The sequence below is a fragment of the Habropoda laboriosa genome, unplaced genomic scaffold (genome assembly GCF_001263275.1).
Source record: "Habropoda laboriosa isolate 0110345459 unplaced genomic scaffold, ASM126327v1 scaffold70, whole genome shotgun sequence".
Classification (NCBI taxonomy): Eukaryota; Metazoa; Arthropoda; class Insecta; order Hymenoptera; family Apidae; genus Habropoda; species Habropoda laboriosa.
This window is the reverse complement of record NW_017100198.1, coordinates 828,030-848,390: the sequence shown is the minus strand read 5'-3', so window position 1 is coordinate 848,390 and position 20,361 is coordinate 828,030. Positions and strand designations below refer to the sequence as shown.

Genomic DNA, 20,361 nt, shown 5'->3' with positions numbered 1-20,361 from the left:
GTGGAAAAAAAAAAAGGAACAACCCTGCGCCCCATCGAGATATGAGAACTTCTTTAAACGGAAAAAAAAAAAGTAAACAAACAAATCCTCCTCTCTTGTAATAAGAATGTAACATTGAACTCGTCGGTGTTTATCGGTATTGGGTAATTAATGGCAAAAAAAAAGAGAAAAAAAAACAGTAAAAATGACGTATAAAAAATGTAGAGATCGAGCTCTGTGGTTTTTTCGGAACGAGGTGTAGGCGAAAAAGATGAAGAGAGAGAGAGAGTGAGCGAGCGAGAGAGTTGAACTGAAAGAATGAGAGCGGAACAAAGGTGAAAAAAAAACTGACATAGAAAGTAAAAGACGGTGAAGAAAAAAGGGAAAGAATTAAACGATGCGATATAATACGTACGTATAAAGTAAATATTAAAAGAAAAAAAAAAAAAAGTATAGAGAAATAGCGAGCCGACGTGCGGCGGAGCCGCGTCGCTCCGCCACGTTGCGTTCCGGGTAGTTGTACGGTGGATTTAAAGCGAAAAAAAAAACATACATAATCATAATTAACGAAGTAAAGGAAAAAAAAAACGTAAACGTACACTAGTTGACGAGTTATAAACGAGGGATTTAGTAAATGGTGTTTAAGACGTGTGTGCTAGGTGAAACCTTATAACAATAAATGAAAGGAAAAAAAAAAACTGATAAAAGCCGCTGTACATATCCGTTGTGTATAGCCAGTGTGCCGCAAACCCACGCAAAAAAAGTTACAGTAGATTCGCGTCCACGTTGCAAGAACAATGCATTTTTTCTACAAAGTAACGGAAAGTGATGGTCAAACGACACGCGGTACCCTGACCTTTTATCTGAATAGTTTCTCTCGCCCCGGTGATCGATCATGAAAATTCGAAATTCGTTCATTTTTCTTTTTTCTCGTTTTTTCGACGACGATCCCTTCTCTTTCACTTCGTTTTCAAGAAACGCGCGACAGGTTCCATTTCCGTTTACCGAATTGCCCTCGATTTTCGCGCGTCGGATAGATAGTAGTATTCGTTATCGCGAATTTCTTTTCCCTCGTTCTTTCCACCATTTTGATCGATGAGACAGAGCCCGGGGTAACACGAGGCATATCAGTCTGTGATCCACCGTTTTTCGATATCTCTCCCGATATATTGTCGCGAAATAACACGACTCTAACTCGTATTTATAACGTAACACTTATCACGAATTTTCGTATTCGTTCCTACTTTCGAAGAAGCCCTTTTAGCGTTGAGCCGCTGACAGCCTCGGGCTCGACTCGTTAACATTCATCTCCTTTCCGACGTTCCTCTCGATTGCACGGTTCTGTTTCTTTGTTTTTTCCATCGTCGCCAATTCTTGACGATTGTTTTCCCTCTCCGAGAAATATTATCATCGAATATCACGAGAGACACGTTATTCGTGATTATACGGTGCTTGTCTGATTTGTCCGTTAACTCGCCGTTACCTGCCATCCGCAATGTAGTAGCGTTCTAGATGCTCAGCATGCAACATACAATGGTATATGTAAGCTCTGAGATTGAGAAGAAGAGCTGACAAATACTGCGAAACGATTAAGCAAAACGAAAGAAAAATAAATAAACACTTTTCTATGTGTATTCGTCTATACGCGAAACGCGATACGTTTTTTAGTATAAAAGGGAGAGAGAAAAAGAAACCAACAGAGAAACGATACGACGTTCAAGAAGGTCCTGTGTACTCGAGTTAACTTTACGCTTAGCGCATTGATCACCTTCGAGTGAAACAGCAACCGTGAGAATTCTGCCCGTGTAAAAGCAAAGAATAAAAGAATAAACGAAAATAAATACGTCCACAGTGATGAATAAATGAAAGTTCCAACGAACGTGTTATTTTTTTTTGTTACTTAATTCGTCGATCTTACTCTATTCACGTGGAAAAATTAACGTTTTACGTTCGTACACACGCATACGTGAGAGATCGCAGAATTCTCGCAGAGGCTCCATCCCGTGGTAGGGTGCGAAATTAATTATTGTTATGCTCGACACGAATCTTCGCCGTCGACGGGAAACCGTCCGCTGTGACTCGGTTGGAGGGCGAACCGCGATCGGCACGCGACTAAAAGAAAGCAATACTTCATAACTATCGTGTATGTCTCTTTAAAAGAAGAGAAAAAAGGATCTATTGTGTCTGGATGAGAGAAAGAAAGAACGAAAGAGAGAGAGTGAGAGAGACAGTCGTGTCAGGTGAAAAAGAGAAGCGTGTTCGCGTGAGGAAAAAGTGTGAGTGAGTGACGAAGAATGAGCGAGAGCTATTATAATAAATTAATATATAACGAATTGTGTTAAACGATAGCTGAGGGGAAATCGTGCGCGTAGTTTTTTTCGTTCTCCTCTTTATTTTTGTTTACTTCGAACGAACGAATTCTCGAAGAAAAGAATTCCTGGAAGACCTCGCGTCGTCGCCCACGATCAGCGACTATATGAGAGAGTATTAGAAATTTTGTTCGTCACCGGTGTGTCTCGTTGTTTTTCCCTTTTTCCTAAAGCGACACGAGGCAAACCTTGGCGATCGGTTCGCACGTGTCGCTTGTCTTTTTGTACATATACAATATAAAAAGAACGCACGTCGTCGTCGTTGAGAACATTCGGTGCGTTCTTTTTCTTTCTTCTTTTTTCTCTTAATTATTCCGTTGACATTTTCGATTACTGCGCGGGAAGACTGTGTCTCATGTGTATTTATACAGTAATCGAAATGGCAACGGTTTGTTTTTTCCTATTGCTCGTAGAGACAAAAGGGTCGACGAATCAAGCAAGAATCGGACATAACCGCAACATCGATGTTGACGATTTTTTTTTTTTAGGGTAACCGCAGAAGTATCGATAGCGATAGTTTCCGTGCAGAAGAAAGCCACACATCATACACACGACAAAAGAAAACGAAAAACAAAAAACTCACCGCGATAATAGCGCCCTTTATACTTTTTTCGTATAGAGTACGGTTGATCTAAAAGCGATGTGAAAAAAAAAACGAAAGGAACGCAAAAGAAAAAGGAAAAAAAAAAGATGGAAAACATAGGAAAACAATAAACAAGCAACAATGATTCCTTCCTCGCGATTCGTTGTCGGCGAGCGCGGAACACGGATGAATAAAAAAAAACTGAATATTATAGGAGGAAGGTTCCATGGGACGCCTCTTATCAAGCCGCGTTTTTTTTTTTTTAAATAGGCGCTCATCGCAGTTCGTCCGTTCTTCTGTAATTTTTCCGTTTTGTCCTTTCGTGAAGAATTGTACATATTAATTATTGCGATCATTATGTAAATACTCTACAACAACACAAATGAAAAAAAAAAAGAAAACACACACAACACGCGCAGTCTGTCCGCGCGAGGTTTATTTTAAAGACTACATCATTATATAATGATTACCATGTAATGATATTTAACTGATAAGGTAACATATATTCTATACTCTTACACGCTAAGTACTCAATAAATATATCTATAAAATTTCCCCGTGTTTGTGATTGTCTGCCCTTTGACCCATCCCTTCAGTCCCATCGTATTCGTGGCGTCTGAACCCACCAAACAGCCAAAACTTTGTCTAAAACCGATTGTTTCACACCTCTGTCATCTGTTTTTTTCTTTACTTCTTTCTCTCTTTTTTTTTTTTCTTTCTTAAATCCGTGTTCAGGCCCCCGTGTTTTTATACAAAACACGTCTGTTAAATGTTCTTTCTCACCACACCTCGCCTGCCTTGTATCTCACCTGTCGCACAGTTTCTCTCCCCCACGACAATAGCGAGAGGTTTTTAGTAATAAGTGTATAAATGAATATATACATATAAAATGTATCTGGTGCTCTCGCTAAACAAGTCCGAAGGTCTGAAGAAGAAGTACCTATGAATGCGTGATGTGATAAAAGTTGTTTTTTGCTAACGAATAATGATGAATTATTAATTAAAGACTTTTAGTAACATCACTGACAGAGTTGTCATTACTCATTCTTTCTTTCTTTTTTTTTCTCTCTCTTTTCGTATAAGCCCGCAGTTGGATTCTATCTATGCGTGTCCAACGAGATTCACATCCTCCCCTTTAGATCTCGCACCTGTCTCGGCACGCGCTTGTTACCTTTGCAACAATTAAGGCCAAATTATAAAACGAGCACGCTGGATTTTTTCCATTTAACTCGGTTACGTGTGACAAAATACGATACGTACGATTGATGGACGAGGATTTATAGGTATTAACGTATATCGATCCCTAGACTCGTCGTGTTCACGTTTCCGTTGTCAAAGTTAGAATCTTCCGTTACTCTGGAAAAGTTAGAAAGAACGTGAAACGAGTTAGAAAACGAGCCTATTGTGTTCTGTTTGACTTAGCCGTATGGAAATAACTATGAGTCGAGGAGAGATTGCAATGGAATGGTAAAAAAGATCTGACGCCTGTGGTTAAAAGTAAATTCTAATTGTTAACAGTTCCTACCGATCAACTGTTTTATATAATCTTTATTGATGAGAAATAAATTTTACATGAACTTGGTATGTTTTTTGTACATCATTTATTGTGGAACAACGTTCTCTTATGCTTCGATTCCTACAGTTTGTATAATTCCCTTTGAAATATTTACAATGGTCACGCAATTGCCTCTGTTCGTTTATAAAATGAAAATGATAAAAAAGAAATTCGTTCAGTTCTGTATGTTTTTTTTTTTTCTTTTTTCTTAGACGATATCCAAAATTTGATCGTCGCATAATCGAATCTTCAAGTATCATTTTGTACAATATGCGTACAGTTTTTTCTTTACTTTACAAGAGTACAATATACGCACATGCTTCCTTTTTTGTAAAATTTTAATGTTTACGAATGGCGACGATACGCACCAACTTTTTCAAAATTGAGCAATTTGCTTTGTTGTAAGAACATGTTCGACAATCATAAAAAAAAAACCTATTCCAACGATTCATTACTATGCTAATTTTGTTAAATATGCACGTACTATCTAACATAATGACTTTTACTAAAATTAAAAATCGAAATATTCCAACGTTTTTTTTTTTATCTATTTCACTATTTCTTTTGCGTATGAAAATATTTGATAGCAAGACCGTTTTGCTAGTAGAAATAATAGAACAAAAAAGAATGATAATGCACTTGTAAATATTTTATAATATAGAAATAAATGCAAATATCCGACGTAATACTTATAGGAATATCACAAGTAATTTACTTCTATTGCTAAATATAATTCTGTTTCTTTATTGGTCGAGAAATACTGCATTTAATATTTTCTAATAACCTGCCTCTTTTAGAGATTATTTTGTTAAACAAAGCCTTTTTCTTTTTTGATATAGAAAAGCGAGATCATAATTATCGAACCAGCTTTTAAGAAATATTTTAATTTATTCTAATGTACGTAACGGTTTCGTAGGCTTAAAATTTACAAAAAATGTAGTTACAATTAGCAACAGATTCCATTAACACTAGGCAGAATACAGTTAGTGCATATCTTCAAAAACTATTATTGATAATAAGTATACCACACAAAATGTAATTTGATTAACTAAAATGCAATCTTTGACTAGTTTGAGTAGGGGAGTAGAATGACAAAAGCATGATATAGTAAGCTCCTATCACCCTCGTAGCAATTTAAAATATTTTTACACATATAATACAATGAAATGTTTCAATATAGATTATCCGAATTGAACTCCTTTAGAAAACATTCACACGATGCACTTAAATTTTTGCACCACATACGTCAATACTAAAGTACAAATTAAAACGAAACTTTTTTTTCCAATTGTCAATTCTGTTTTTTTTATTATATAAGACGCGGAATCGTTTATGAAATTCATGAGTAAATTTCAGTTAATTCGGATAACTATGGTTTATATGCATATGCGTATTTAAAAATGCACATTTAAATTAAAATACATTTGTAATGAGTGTCATACAATCATTTAAAAAAAAAAAATTATTTTTGTATAAAATGAATTAAACGAGAATATGAAGACTTTCATATACATAGTAAAAAAAAGTTTCTTTGTAAGAACTATCAATAGGTGTTACATAAATCGTGAAAAATCTAACTAAATACAGGAGTAACATTTTATTTTTTTACATTATCCATGCTAGCAAACGTTGGCATTGAATTTAATTAAAAGATTAATCACAAGTTAGACTGGAATTACGTAATTCGAAATAGAATTCGTTGTTATAAATAACAAATAGCGTCTATGTATATAAAAATACAAACTGAGACTTGTTTACATAAATAAATCATTAGTTTTACAGAAACAGAATGGTGTCCTAAGTGCAATTCAATTACCCTATTACAATACTACTTACTCGAGGCCTAGGCCCCAATTGATACCTTGAACGAGAAACAAAACTAATGGTTGCCAAGCAACTAACCACCTGATCCAATCTAACAGTTGGCCATACAAAACATGAGGTCGTTCCCATCTTTATACATTATTAAGGCATAAATAGACATCGATAATATGAAAAAAATATTAAAGGCGAATTACAATAATGTCGGAGATCATTTAAAAAAGGATACGGATTGCAAAACATTTTCTTAAGATCAACCTTTTCTTTGCAATACGGACACGTTTGCTTCTTTCCCACAATGCACCATCCTCTGATACAAAATTCGTGAAACACATGGTCACAACTAAGTTTATATGTGTTCTCAATAACACCAGGTTCATATTCTGACACTAAAAGTCTATTTCCACATACTGCACACACACCGGGTTCTAAAGTTCTTGTTGGCATATGGCCTGGCACATAATACTGAAAATTATTCAATACATTGCATTATTTGCTTAAAATGTATCATAAATATAATACTTAATTCATTTATACATACTCCGATATGTGAAGCCATTTTATCTGCACATATCTCTGCAATATCTCGTGCTAACACTCCAAAATAAAGACCATAAAACAGCAAAAGAACACAAAAATCTATCCATACATTTGCCTTGACTTCAAATACAAGATGTAATCCAAACAGTGTGGCCACCATTATAACATAACTTATAATACCCAATATATAACTTAACTTATATATGAAAAGAAACCATTTGTACACCAATCTACAAGGAAAAGGATTTAGTGAATTATTAAATTTATACAAATGCACAAATTACAAATTTATCAAATTCACTAATATACTTAACACATTACTATGCATAAATTTATAAAGATAGACTTACCTTGGAGTTGTACCTGCTATAGGTTGCTGAATAGCTTTTCTTACTATCAGTCCTGTTATACAAGATGTTACTAACCAGAAAAATATAAACCTCCACCAATGATTTTTTAAACTTAATCCAAATGGAATAATCCACATAGCAATTAAAGTAACAAGCTAAAAACAGGTATTACATGTTTGAAACAGACCAAGAAAAAATGCATTTTACATTATATTAGAAAATATGAACTTTCATTAACCTGATATGATTTATAATGTACTTTTTTCCATTCAACTAATACAACCTGTGCTATTAACAATGTCAATAATAAAATAAGTAGCATTTCAGCATGCATTGACTCATGTCCCTGATGCTGCTCATGCATCCTTATATGTTGTACCCTAAAATTAAAAAGAAATTCATTATTATGCATAATCCATTTTAACAACTGTAAAATAAAAGAATGAAAAAATCATAAATAACATATAAGAAATGAATAAACATCTGCAAAACTCAATCTGTCATTTTTATATATGGTTTGGCATAAGAAATGTAGTTCTAGTACCAAAAATATTATTTTTTATATACATTAAATTATTCTAATTACTTTGGAAATATATTAGTATTTACCTCCATTTTTCTTCCACAGTCATCTCATCTTCACTCTAAAATAAAACATATGGGCATTTACTTAAACAGGTTAAATAATGTAAATATAACAAGTACAGTTGATCATTTCCCCTCAAAAATAATAATCGGACTATTGTACGAATTAAGAATTGCTTGCAATCAATAACGAATAATACACTTAAAAGTAATACAATGTTCATTAAGTTATATAAATGTTTTTTCAACAAAATTATCGTTCTTGAAGGTTATATTTGTGTAAGCATGGCTAACGTGTACATTACAACAATATATAATATAAACATATCTTCATTTTAAACGAAGTTATACCTTATTTGGGAGCACGTGTGAATGCATATTTAACAGTATATTAAGCTAACACTTATAAAATATATTTTAATAAACTGACATTATATAGCAAAGACTCTTTGGAGACATAGTAAAGTACTATTCACATTTGTACAAAATCGACGTGATAAGCAGCAACGATAAATGTTTCATACTAATCCAAGTAGTTGTACAAAGAATAAGCGAATATTAATTTGTTTCTGTAATGTACTGTTATTATGTTCTTGGATTAAGTGTATTTAAAAGGAGAGTATGTTCTTAGAATAAACCAGTGATGAAAATATAAAACGAAAATATTTTTTAGCTTTCGCGCTAAAACAAATTTTCCCAGCCATTTTGATGACGTTACATTTATTTTATTCAACCATGCACATAGAACTAAAACGCTATTCAAGTTACAATAATTATAATTGATAAATATTATTACGAAGAGTTTACAAAATTATCAGTCAATAATCAGTGTGCTATTTTCATTCATTATTTTACCAAAATCTTTACAATAGAACAGTAAATGTAAACAGTGTTTATATTTTTTTAAATATATCGTGAATTACAATATTACGTATGTTCTTCTTACCTAATATAAACTCGTAAAGTAAAATTAGCTTACGAAATATAATAATGCCAGTAATTCATTAATTTAATCATTTCCTATAGTTTTATAGTTTCGCTTAATAAATATTTTATTTAAATTGCACGCGCAAATTTGATTTGCTATAAATTTCTTGCATGGATGTGAATCGACCGAGCTGTCTACCAATGCAGGATACTCGTATACGTTCGTATTTGTTCGAGTGTCGACGGAGTTAAACCACGCCCATCGCTGCTGGTCAGAGAGGGAAGCTGGTAATTCACTCTGCGAAGCAGCAATATGAGCGTTTGTACCGTTTCTTGAGAAAAGGCGCGACGTGACGAAATTCCACAGCCGTAAAATCGCGCGTCGAAAGTGTCATCCGATCGCGCGCCGTTTGCGGATTCAGTGAGTGATACAGTGTCGTGATTGGTTTCGCTTCGTACACGGGGATACGATTTTTGGTTAGTTTCGGTGCCCCGAAAGGATATCGCCGCTCGTCGGTTCATTTGCCTCGAGGAATTGCTTTCGGTGAGTAAGAACACACCATGCAGAAAGTGCGCGTGTTTCACGAGGGTTTTTTGCGCTTGTCAAATTGTCGCACATATTGCCGACAGATTGTACGAGGATTGTCGCCAATGAACTCACATGTCTCGTCTTTAACACAAAAACAGTTATGTACGACTGTCGTTTAACCAATTTCGTACAATTTGATAAAACATTCCTGAAAATTTCCTAATGAAAATATCAACTACACATACGTTGTATATTTAACATTTGTCAAAGTCACCTTTGACAAATTCTGTGAAAAGTAGATCACATTCTTTTCCTTGTTTACCACATACAATGTCTTAAAATGTAACATAATTCAAAACGATATCGTAGGTATTATTAGAAAAATTATTATATATACTAGGATACATATCATTCGCCTATCCTTTCCAAGTAAACTCGTTTCCTGGATGAAACATCAACCTCTGAAACAAACCTCGCATTCTTTCCTCTTGTAACTTAATCACGCGATTTACCTATAGTAAGTAGCGGAAATTTTTTTAGCTCGTCTCCTTTAACAGGTAGTCCCAATACATTGAAAAAGTGTTGTCAGTACGTAATGCTTTTGGCAAAGAAGCAGAGACGAATTGGGTCGATAGTTTTACCTTCGATTTCCACCTGACTGATAGATCAAATATCGAATCGTAAATCACATTTATCTGTTGCTACGTATCTAGAATTTTTCACTAGAAAACGTATACTATAAGCACAACCTGTCTACCTTGTCATTCGTTATTCTAACTTACTCTAACCGTTGACTTTAATCGGTATTCTGACATGACGTATACACATTGGTTTAATTAGTGTTAACTTGAAATTAATAATGGATAGAATCGTACGTAATTCGTGTGAAATAGAAAGGAAAGAATTCAATGGTAATTTCGAGAGTACATTACCATCAGATGGAACAAAAATTGCTGTTTGATTTCGGATTAGCTTCAATTCAATTTATATCCTCGAGGAAAAAGTGTTTGTTGAATGTAAGTTACGTGGCTTCTACTTTACGCTGAATCAGTCAAAGAACTCGAAAGGAGCAAAATCCTCGTAGCTCAACCGTTTGGATGTTGTATAAATTGGCGGCTATCCAAGTTTCCGTACTCTCACCACGTTCTTAGTCTCGGGTCCACGCTATCACATTCCTTGTTAGTATACGTACGTACTGTCTTTCCGCATGATTTTGTGCGAACCACTTTTACCGACTGGTACATAGTGCTTCGACATTACCTGTAAACGGGTACAAATGGCCCTAGGTTAAGAATGACTTTTTTACAAATATTCAAGTTTAAAAATAGAATTGCAAATTATTTGTAGTAACAATGTAGGGAGAATATTATGTTACGACACGTGGGATATAACTCTGTATGTATTATAATATGCTAATGGAAATAGAGGTTATTATTCAAATATTAGTTATTATAATGACCTAGGCGAAAGGGGAACGCATTTATGGATAATTCTGTAAGATGAATAATTTAATAGAAAATTGTAATCAGAAACAGTACGACAGCGTTAAAAGAGAAGAAAGTATATTACAAATAAATTTTCTCTACCGAAAAGATTTCGTAATTGCGAAATACTTTTGTTACAAAGTGTGCAACACAATAGCCTAGCTTGAAGAATGCAAAAGGTCGATGAAACGTAAATTTCTAATTCCGAGAAACACAATGTTATGTTTACAATGTGTTTTCTATGCTATTTTTTTTTCATTTCTGTTCGCTAGTATAGAAGTAAATATGTATTTCCTTTTGCTTTTGCGTCGAATCATTAACGTGACCACAACGTTATATCATTTCATCGATGATCGAATTAGCTCACGAAGTAATGGCCGTTTTTCACAATAGCATAATACCTTATAAGGTGCATTATGGTTAGAAGGTCACGGTCAGCATTACCATTCCATTTGATGTCAAAAAATTATACACGTTTATTCGTACATTACGTGGCTACAATTTTCCTAGAGAATTTCGTTAATAACAAAATTCAATTATTTTTCTTTTTTTTGTAAATAAAACATACAAACGCGAATATAATATAATTTATATTTCTTTTTATTAATCTTCAATTTTTAAAAGTGAAAGTAATTCTCAGAAAATAATCTACTGTTTTCTGTGCATGATAAATTTGTAAATATTCGAATAAAAGTTTGTTGGGACAATTTAAAAAAATCTTTTTGACATTCTGAAGATAATACAAGACATTATTGTTGTTATTATTATATATACATTTTTTAAATTAGTTGTTCGAATATTTATTACTTGTACACAATTTCACTTTTGAAAACCGGAAAAAGGGGGAAAATAAAAAATGTCAGAAGACTTAAATTTCCAAATTGCGTTTTTAATTCGCTATACCGTCACTTCTTTAACGCAAATCCGTTTAATAACAGATCAGCCTACCGGTCGATTAGAAATTTGAAAGTGATATTTATCGCGAGTATGAAAGTGAATATGTATCATGTGTGGGATACGTTGAAGCCGTCTTTGCGGTTAACTCGCGGTGATAGTAATTCTGGAAATGAGTTAGAGACGCGATATATCCTCGTGAATCATGGTATGTACTGTTTACTATATGCACCGAAAGATACATATTAACCATCCGCAAAACCTTAATCGATATTACTCTCGACAGGCATGCATTTCTCGAGAATATAATTAAAATCTTGCTCATTATCTAAATTATTTCTATTACTTACTCGTTTTAATACAACAGTTTCTTTAACGTTGAATATACTACACATTGCTTCTTAATAAAATCTTTTCAAATATTAAATGTAAAAGAACAATACACGTTTAATGTAATATTACGATCTTTTTAAAATGTTGAATTTTTAATAATTTCAATAATTGAAATATTTTAATCGTTCATTTACGAATTACCTTGAGAATTCTAAATACCGGAAGAAAGTAAAAGAAAGCTTGCACGTGTATAAAGTTTTATTGTACAATTTCAAGTTGAAGCAAATTATTTTTTAAAAGTAACTTCGTGTGTACGAAATGTAAGAAACTACGTTAGTGTGAATTACCTTTTTACAATAATCTGTTTACCTTTGAAAGTATGAAATATCGTCGATATTTGAATTTTCTTTCTGACTCGTGTCGTGTATTAGAATTATTCGAGGGTAATTATTTCTATCTAATGGAATTCCGCTTATTATAGTCGATGTATCTTTTCTGAACGTTTTCCGTCTCATTCACCTTTCCTCGCGTAACTTAGAAAGCCCACCTGTTGAAATCGACCTTCTCTCGTTCCACAGCCACGTATAAAACCCATAAAAAGTGAAAATCTAACGCGCAGGGTTTATTAGATTCTTGCACGCTCCTTTAAACATAAATTTAACGTTATCCAAAATGTGCAACGAGAAAGTCCGCCTCTAGACAAACTAACTATACAAAATTATTTCACGCGCTTTTACAAGCTTTCTTTTACTTTCTTCGGGTATTTATGTACATGTTTTGTCTGTAATCCAACAAACTCCTTTTTCTAAAGTGAATTGTAGCGTCGAAAATAAGGTTAGTTTCTACTTAATTGAAGTTAAATGTAAAAATTAATGAATTGAAAATTCAATTAAAAAGAAAAGAAAAGATTATTAAGGAAGGTAGAATGAGGCGAAAAATTATTTATGGTATACGATTAGAATTTTTGCACCACCAGCGAGAGATAAAAATACCCTAAATGCTGAAACGACTAAATTTGACATGAGTTTATTTATGTTTGCCGAGTATCGTCAAATTTGTTTGTATGAATCATTCGTCTGAGTTTTATTTATCATATTTCATTCAAGCTTTTGATAACACCAAGATTTCATTCCTTGGGAATATTTTCAGATCATTTTTACTTATGCTTACTGAACGAAATATTCTTGCTTTATTTATTTTGTAAAAATACTTAGATAATATTTAGATTTGTTTATTACGCGTCGAAAAATATTACGAAACAAAATTCCTTGCAATGTAATACGAGGATAAGATTTTATTACTAATTACATTATGGAAAATGCTTGTTTGGTCCAAACATTGAAATTAGTACACTTTTCAATATATTTTATGATATTTTACAATGTCATGATTAAATAACATCTATATTTAGGATATTTCCATCTCTTGCTGACGATGCAAAAATGGTAACCGTATATCATAAATAATTTTCAGCCTCATTCAGCATTCAGTGGTTTTTAACCTCTATTTCACCATTTTCCTTAATAACCATTTCTTTCGTTGAATTTTCATTTTAACTCTCTTTTGTTAATTTTTATATTTATCTTTGGTTAAGTCAAACTAAACTTTTCTTCGGTACTGCTGTTCACTCTGAAAAGGGAAGTTTTTAAGATTTCAGAAAAAAGTCTGAATACCTGAAAAAAGTAAAAGAAAGCTCGTAAAAGCGTGATTTCTTTTAAATTTGAGCTCAAAGAATGTTTCAATCGGAAAGTATAAAGCTTTACATGAATTTTTACTTAGCTTTTCTTTTAATAAACAATTGTCACATTAGATTTGTTTGGTTGTGAAAAGCGTGTGATTGAATAAATCTAGAAATTTCTCTTGCATGTGTAAATTATTATTGTATACTTTTAGCTAAAGTAAATCATTTTTTAAAAATACATCATTGTTTAATTTTTAAATTGCGACAGCCTTCGTATAACGTAGTTTCCATATAGCAAGGTTTAATAAACTTGGACAACCCTCATATAGCACGAAATTTTCCATCACACTGTTTCGGTTGAAATTAACAGGAAATTTCCCTTGTATAGGTATATACTACCGGCATTCTCTCTCCTTCTTTATCAGCGATTCACAGGTGATTTTTTGTTAATAAATTGACAGCAATATGATTTTCTATCCATTCGAGAACAAGTCGCAACTCTCGGACAGTCACTCTCAGACGCAGTGTCCACTCGCGAGAGATACTCTCGAGAGCAACTCGCGATAGTTTTACTCTCACAAGGACAACTAGCTTTGTTTTGCTCGATGTACGTACAGCGACCCAGGCTCGCGTTTCTTATGTTCGGCTCGCAAGAAATATCACGCGTTCTAAGAAGTTAAGGCCTAGAATTTTTCCCAGAACAGTTGCGAACGTACAGCGAGCAGAAATCGGGCAGGACGACTCGTCCTCAGTCGGTGTTTACGAAGCAGTCGAACGAGTGCCTCGACGAACGACGCTTATACCTCGCGACCATAGTCTTGTAGGAAATACAGTGCTCCCTCGAACAACGCGGATTTCCAATCAATTTACATATTTAGCCTAGCTTTACAATTTTCCTTATCATGGCGAATAAGACAAGTGAGAAAGAGCGAATAGGAGGTCATTCGTGTGAACTAATTTCTTACAAATTGCCGCTGTGTACAAGAATCAGTGCAACCGAGTTCAAGTACACAACGAACAGCCGAACTTGGAAGAAAAAACCAACGATCAGTGTATTCCTGCGAGCTGCATAACTACAGTTTCACTGTATGTGTATGCGTGAATAACGTATTTACATAATATGTATGAGTTAGTTGAAAATAGGGGAGGGCCTACGCACTACTAATTAGATTAATTATCGTTCTAATTTCGTTTTATTTTATCCTAAGTTTATTTTTGTTGCAATAAGATGTGTTGCAGTTATGGTTCTATAGTTAGGAAACAACAACAAATCAGTTTCTTACTGTTCCTCCCCGAGAATTATAAATACTCTATCCTTTTCTGGGGAAGCATTGTTTCTCAATAAGCCTTCAAGCAGGATATACTTCGTTTGTTATTATTTTAACCACAATATATGGGAATTGAAAATATTCAGGTGGTTGTATAGTTACGACACGCAGTGTATATACGTATAAATACATGCACAGATAATGTATCTATTTTCTTCAGTTATTCGTGAAGCCGGGGGGTGGTTCTTAATTATACGGACAGTCGTATTATTATCATAGTTGGGCAGCATTAATATTTTGGGTATACAGGCAATCCTTCTATAATACGGTACGAATTAACCCTTTGCACTCGAGTGGCGACTGAGAAGCAACATTGTTCACCGTTTGGTAAATAATTAACCAAGATTCTCTTAAAGCTAATATTTTACAGAACAATAAGTCTATAGGCCTCTCATAAATACTAAATAACTAGTTTGAAAGAACCAACTTCTAATGAAACGTATTATAATTAAAATATATTTGTCCATATATGTATGATTTATTTCTGTCAATTAAAAAAAAAATTTCATCAATTTTGAAGGCAATAAGTATAAAGATATAAGTAAAAAGATCTTCGAGTGCAAAGTGTTAACCGCGTTATCAGATAGTTTAAATGTAAGGAAGTACGTTAGCATGAAATTCCAGCCGAAACTGTGTCAAAATAAGAGCAATCAAGAGTTTCCTCGTGGCTTTAACCGCGCCCGACAATCGCTTCGCGTGACACTAATTTCGAGGCACCCTGTACACGGTCGAATCACGTAACACGCATTAACTATCCGAAAGGACGTTACGTGAGTAATGTTGAGCACGACAGGCGAGCGGAACGTCCAGCGGTATGCGAAGTCTTTTTAACCGAACAAACGAACGTATCTGGCTGCTATTTAATTCCGCTGGGATTCCATCTTTTTCGATCGATCGCGCCGCGCAATTCGCCCAGGGGAGAGATTGGCAACCGCGAGCTAGCTACGCGGCAATTAGACACCAACAAAATCTCTTTTCCTCTTTCTCACAGATGCGTTCTTTCGTAAGAAACGGGGAAAGATTGTTGTCGGGTGCTGGAAAGTGAAAAGCGCGATCAAGTTTAATTTTGTCAGCGCCCTCGATCGCACGTCGCGTCCTCGTGCACAATACTGATGACATATCGTGATGTAATTGAGAGAATTGCCACTCCTTCCTGTGAAAATGATACATTTCTCTTCGCGTCTTTTTACTTTCAAGAGAAGAGTTTAACATTTACGTTTGTTCAATTTTTATCGAAGTGGATCGTGAAATTTCGAAATTAACCTCTATTCTATCCTTTTAATTAAACTTTGTCGTGTTATTCTCAACATAGTGTAAGACATTTGAAGTAGAATAAGCCACACTATGTATATTTTCCATTTTTATATAACTCTCTTCGTATGTAATTAACTCGATCTTTTCGTTATTGCAATTGCCACAATACACTTGCAACGTTGAGAATGGAGATACTCGAGAAGCACCCGGTATAATTAAGAAAAAGGCTGTTCCGTAGTTAGTTAGTTCGTGATAGCAAGGTATTACGTAGATACGGACAATAAAGTATTAATTCGTGGAATGCGGAACATTTGAGCGATTAGCACCTATGAAGTCATTAAATGCCAACTAGTAGTTGCTATCGCGATTGGCCACTTTCCATTCAAAACTGCGCGTTAGCCAAATCATTCAGCTCCTAGAGATCGGTCCATTCGAGTGAAATGTAAAATGAAATTACTCTCGTTCTCGATCGACCGCGATTTATTTATTTTTACCGGTGATCAGATGAAAAAGCGTTTGTCATTGCGCAATAAGACCAGCGCAGATTTATTGCCCGCGCATTTCCTTTCTCTGTATATGGCGAACTGTATATGGTACATGTGTCGCATGCTTGCCTGCAAAAACTCAAATTCTCTCGTATGGAAGAAACTTGTACGGAGTAATGGTTTCGATGAAAAATAGATTTTGAAATTTCATTTGGAAATTCCACCTCTTCGAGACTGCGTAAAGTAGAACATACTGAAATTTTGTGAATACATTTGGCAGCCAAGGCAGACTTTCGAATTTGTGTGTTAGTGAATATGGAACATCGGTTTTTTAAACGAAACTTTAGATACATTGTGTTTGTTCAAAAAACAGTGTATTTAATTAAAATATTAGGTTTATTTAAAAGTTTCCATAAATTGCTTTGAAGAATGTACGTTTATTTTTTATTATATTTATAATTATTTGTCGAGAGAATACTAATGTTATAATATTTGTACTATATTCTGTATGAACACCAACTGTGAAAGTGTAAAGAAGTCAAGAAGCGTACAGTGCTTTTCAATGCCATCGATTTAAAAACAATGGAAACTTTTGCGTAAACTTCATAATTCCCTCACGATTCGACACACTTTTCCCAACGATCAGCGAGTTTCATTATTCCAAATTTATAAAAATCGTCACTGTTCGAATTCGAAAAAGCTTTGAACGCTGCTCTTACAGTGTCTTCATTTTCACTTTAAAAGTCGAGTGAATAGGGGAAGATGCCATAAAATTTCATACTCTTTACCGTGGATTCTTTTCAATGATTTTTCTTAAACCTAGCCTCCCTTCTGGCTCCAATCTTGAATTTTCACCAACGTCGAAGTGTCTTAACATTTACACAAGCTTCTTCGAATGCTAAATTTATATTTTCACCAGCTTTTATCGCAGTTTTTTCAAATTTAAACTTACATAAAAAAATCACGCAAATGTCCCAATTATTCGCCACATCAGATAATAATGTCCAAACAGTTGTATTGTGAATTTTTTCCCTATTCGATACACGTGAAATTCCTTCTTCGTTTTAACTATTGTGTCTAAAAATCGTTGACCGAACGCAATTTAATATACGGTATCGATTCGGCAATTTCAGCTATTGAAGAAACGACATTTCGAACAGTTCTTTTCCCACTAATGCGGCAGTGTTCTGCTGCTCTCGATCGCTGTCGCTTTTCTTGCTTCCCATTTTGAGGATCACCGATTTCCTGAATAGGCGAGCACATGCTTGCACATGGTATGCGAATATCAGACGAGCATTCAAAGTGTCCCGGCTTTTCTGTGTACATAAATTTGAATAGAAATTTAAATATTCTCCGAGACGCGTGTTAAGGCGTCTCCTGTAGCCGGATTTATGGCAGCGAATCAAGTGGTCGCCGTCGCAGGCAAATATCGCTTTTTCAAAACACCACAAGTGTTTATTGCGTTGCCTGCGACACTTAGTCCCTAGGACCAGACCCTGCCATAAATCCTGGAGTCTCCGCACAGAAAATAGAAAAGTGGCCCACGACTTTTGCCAACGTCGATGGGCCACTTGACTTTAACAAAGCCTAGAAAAGCGGAGATTCCACAGGATTCCCACGCATCCGTCCACCGAACACTTTTTCCGGTCGTTGTTTACCCCACCCTAAGATAACGCGCTAAGGGCGAAATGGAGGGAGGTTGCGATGCACCGGAGTAAACTGATTGGTGATCTAGAAAAGGAAAAATCAGCAATCAGGGTGTTTTTAGGAAAATAGGAGCCTCCGTCGAGGGAAACCGCAGAGACTCCAGCAGAAACATTTAGCAACTCGCGGGAGAAACACTTTGCAACTCGCGGGAGAAACACTTGGACCTCTCACTTCGCAATGGAATTTATATCTTGAATTAGTTGTAGAAAATAGAACATAAAATAAAAACTTAGTGTTTCAGTCAAGAAACTGGTCCTTCGTAGCCTTAGAACATTAGTCGGCACACACGTGCGAAAACCGGCAAAGCTTGAACGATCGAAAGATCAACCGCAAGCCCTAACAACGCGAGTGAAAAACATTGACGACAGATTTTTCGCAGTTTTGTCGAGCATTCGTTGAAATTGTGGAATTCATTTTCGAGAGCAAAGTTTGCTTTCAAATGGAACGCCTGTTAAAATTAGCCAAGCGCGATTAATAGTCCTAGATGTAGAAACGGAAACAGTATTTCTATCGAAAAAAAGTCGAGAACTGGGTCAGTTTTTTTAGGTACCGCAATTTTCATTGCTAATCCGACGAATCAATTATTCAAACTCGCGTACATGTGTTTTATTAGCTTTCACAAGTTGCACTTCTCGGCGATTACATCTTGAAATACACATCTTTGCGGTTATTACGGTGATTGATAAATAAATTCAATTCATAATTCATACTTCTAATCTTTTTTGCGTGGAAACCTTTTAGTCATCTTTTATAATTCGCGTCAGAAAACTTCATTTCCAAGAAGTAACTCGAACATTGCATTCGCATAATCTTATATGAGCCGCTCGAAAGCCAAAAAAAATTAACTCCACTTTTTCAAATTCTTCCAATTTTAGTGTCCAAACACATGCTTGATGCTTAACTCTTTATAAATAAAAAGAATTTCATTTGATGGCTTCGGCTTCTCAGTGGCTCGTATGTTCCCCGAAATTCGTTAAACTACTTGGTACATACTGTGCGATCGAATGAAAACAGAAGAGAAACGGAAAATTACAGTGTTTATTCCCATTATTGATTACACGAGTTCTACTCTGCACAATAAAATCAGAAAGTCATCAAGTGAACCATATCTCAGGCATTTAACGCGATATGACAGGGGAATAGGAAATAGTACACGGTGTACAGGTGACCGACAGACTTTCGTGCAACACCATAAAGTGGTTTCAGTCAGATCAACGCTACGAAACCATAAATCTGTGGAAACGATGACACGTCTTTCCGAAGACGGTACGTGCATACCGAGGAACGAAAGTAGGTTATCCGAATGGAACGGTGTGTAACGTGGCTGTTCGATTTTCTCTTGCAGTTCTTCCTGCTAATCCATTGCGCTCTCGCGAAAACGAGCAGCGTATCGAAACCGCCATCGATGTGTAAAATTGCGGCTCCCTCTCGTATACCACATCGGCTTGTCGTTATCGAAACTTATAATTACGGAATGATTTTCATAGATTCTGTGAAAGCGGGGTACCATGTTCTACCTATTGCTCTAACAAAGCTCGCAAACATCGGGCTCGTTGGCGATTTTAATAACAGATCGCAATAGGAGCGCATCGGTCGTAGAATCGTGCCAAGTGAAGTGGTCGAAGCACAAAACCGTTTGTTTATACCAGGCATGCTTTCTGCATAGAAATTCCGATGCCAGTAGGGTTCAAATAGAAAGGCAACAACAGCGTCAGCCTATATTAGAAGTTACGCGCGAACACGCGTCAATCAAATCGAATATTGTAATCCTTGATCCACGAGCGTGTTACATATTTCGAACGTGGGTATAGTCGGTGGAAGAAATACCGCGAGGTCGTAGGTTAACCGTGAGACTCCTAAGGAGGCGGTTCCTCTGACCAATAAGTTGAAAAATTTTAGGTTAGAATTGTTTCCTTTGTGCAAAACATTCGGAAAAATTATTTACTGTCGTAGATGC

The 20,361-nt window shown here is 35.2% G+C and overlaps 1 protein-coding gene across 3 annotated transcripts in view; it reads right to left on the bottom strand.

The window, feature by feature from the left end:
* The window catches only part of LOC108570374 (RING finger protein 121), a 10,789-nt gene extending 2,546 nt beyond the window's left edge, over positions 1–8,243 (bottom strand). The window contains exons 1-9 of one of the 3 annotated variants that reach the window (XM_017932228.1): positions 8,134–8,243; positions 7,807–7,841; positions 7,436–7,577; positions 7,198–7,352; positions 6,849–7,077; positions 6,537–6,772; positions 6,323–6,439; positions 4,192–4,287; positions 3,492–4,102 (exon numbers count right to left, since the gene is read on the bottom strand). In XM_017932228.1, coding sequence (XP_017787717.1) covers positions 4,218–4,287; positions 6,323–6,439; positions 6,537–6,772; positions 6,849–7,077; positions 7,198–7,352; positions 7,436–7,577; positions 7,807–7,841; positions 8,134–8,160 — 1,011 coding nt within the window. In that variant the 5' untranslated portion in view covers positions 8,161–8,243 and the 3' untranslated portion in view covers positions 3,492–4,102; positions 4,192–4,217. Of the gene's footprint in view, positions 1–3,491; positions 4,103–4,191; positions 4,288–6,284; positions 6,440–6,536; positions 6,773–6,848; positions 7,078–7,197; positions 7,353–7,435; positions 7,578–7,806; positions 7,842–8,133 lie in introns of those variants that run through there. The other 2 variants (XM_017932229.1, XM_017932230.1) reach the window with 2 other exon arrangements.
* Positions 8,244–20,361: the final 12,118 nt, after the last annotated feature.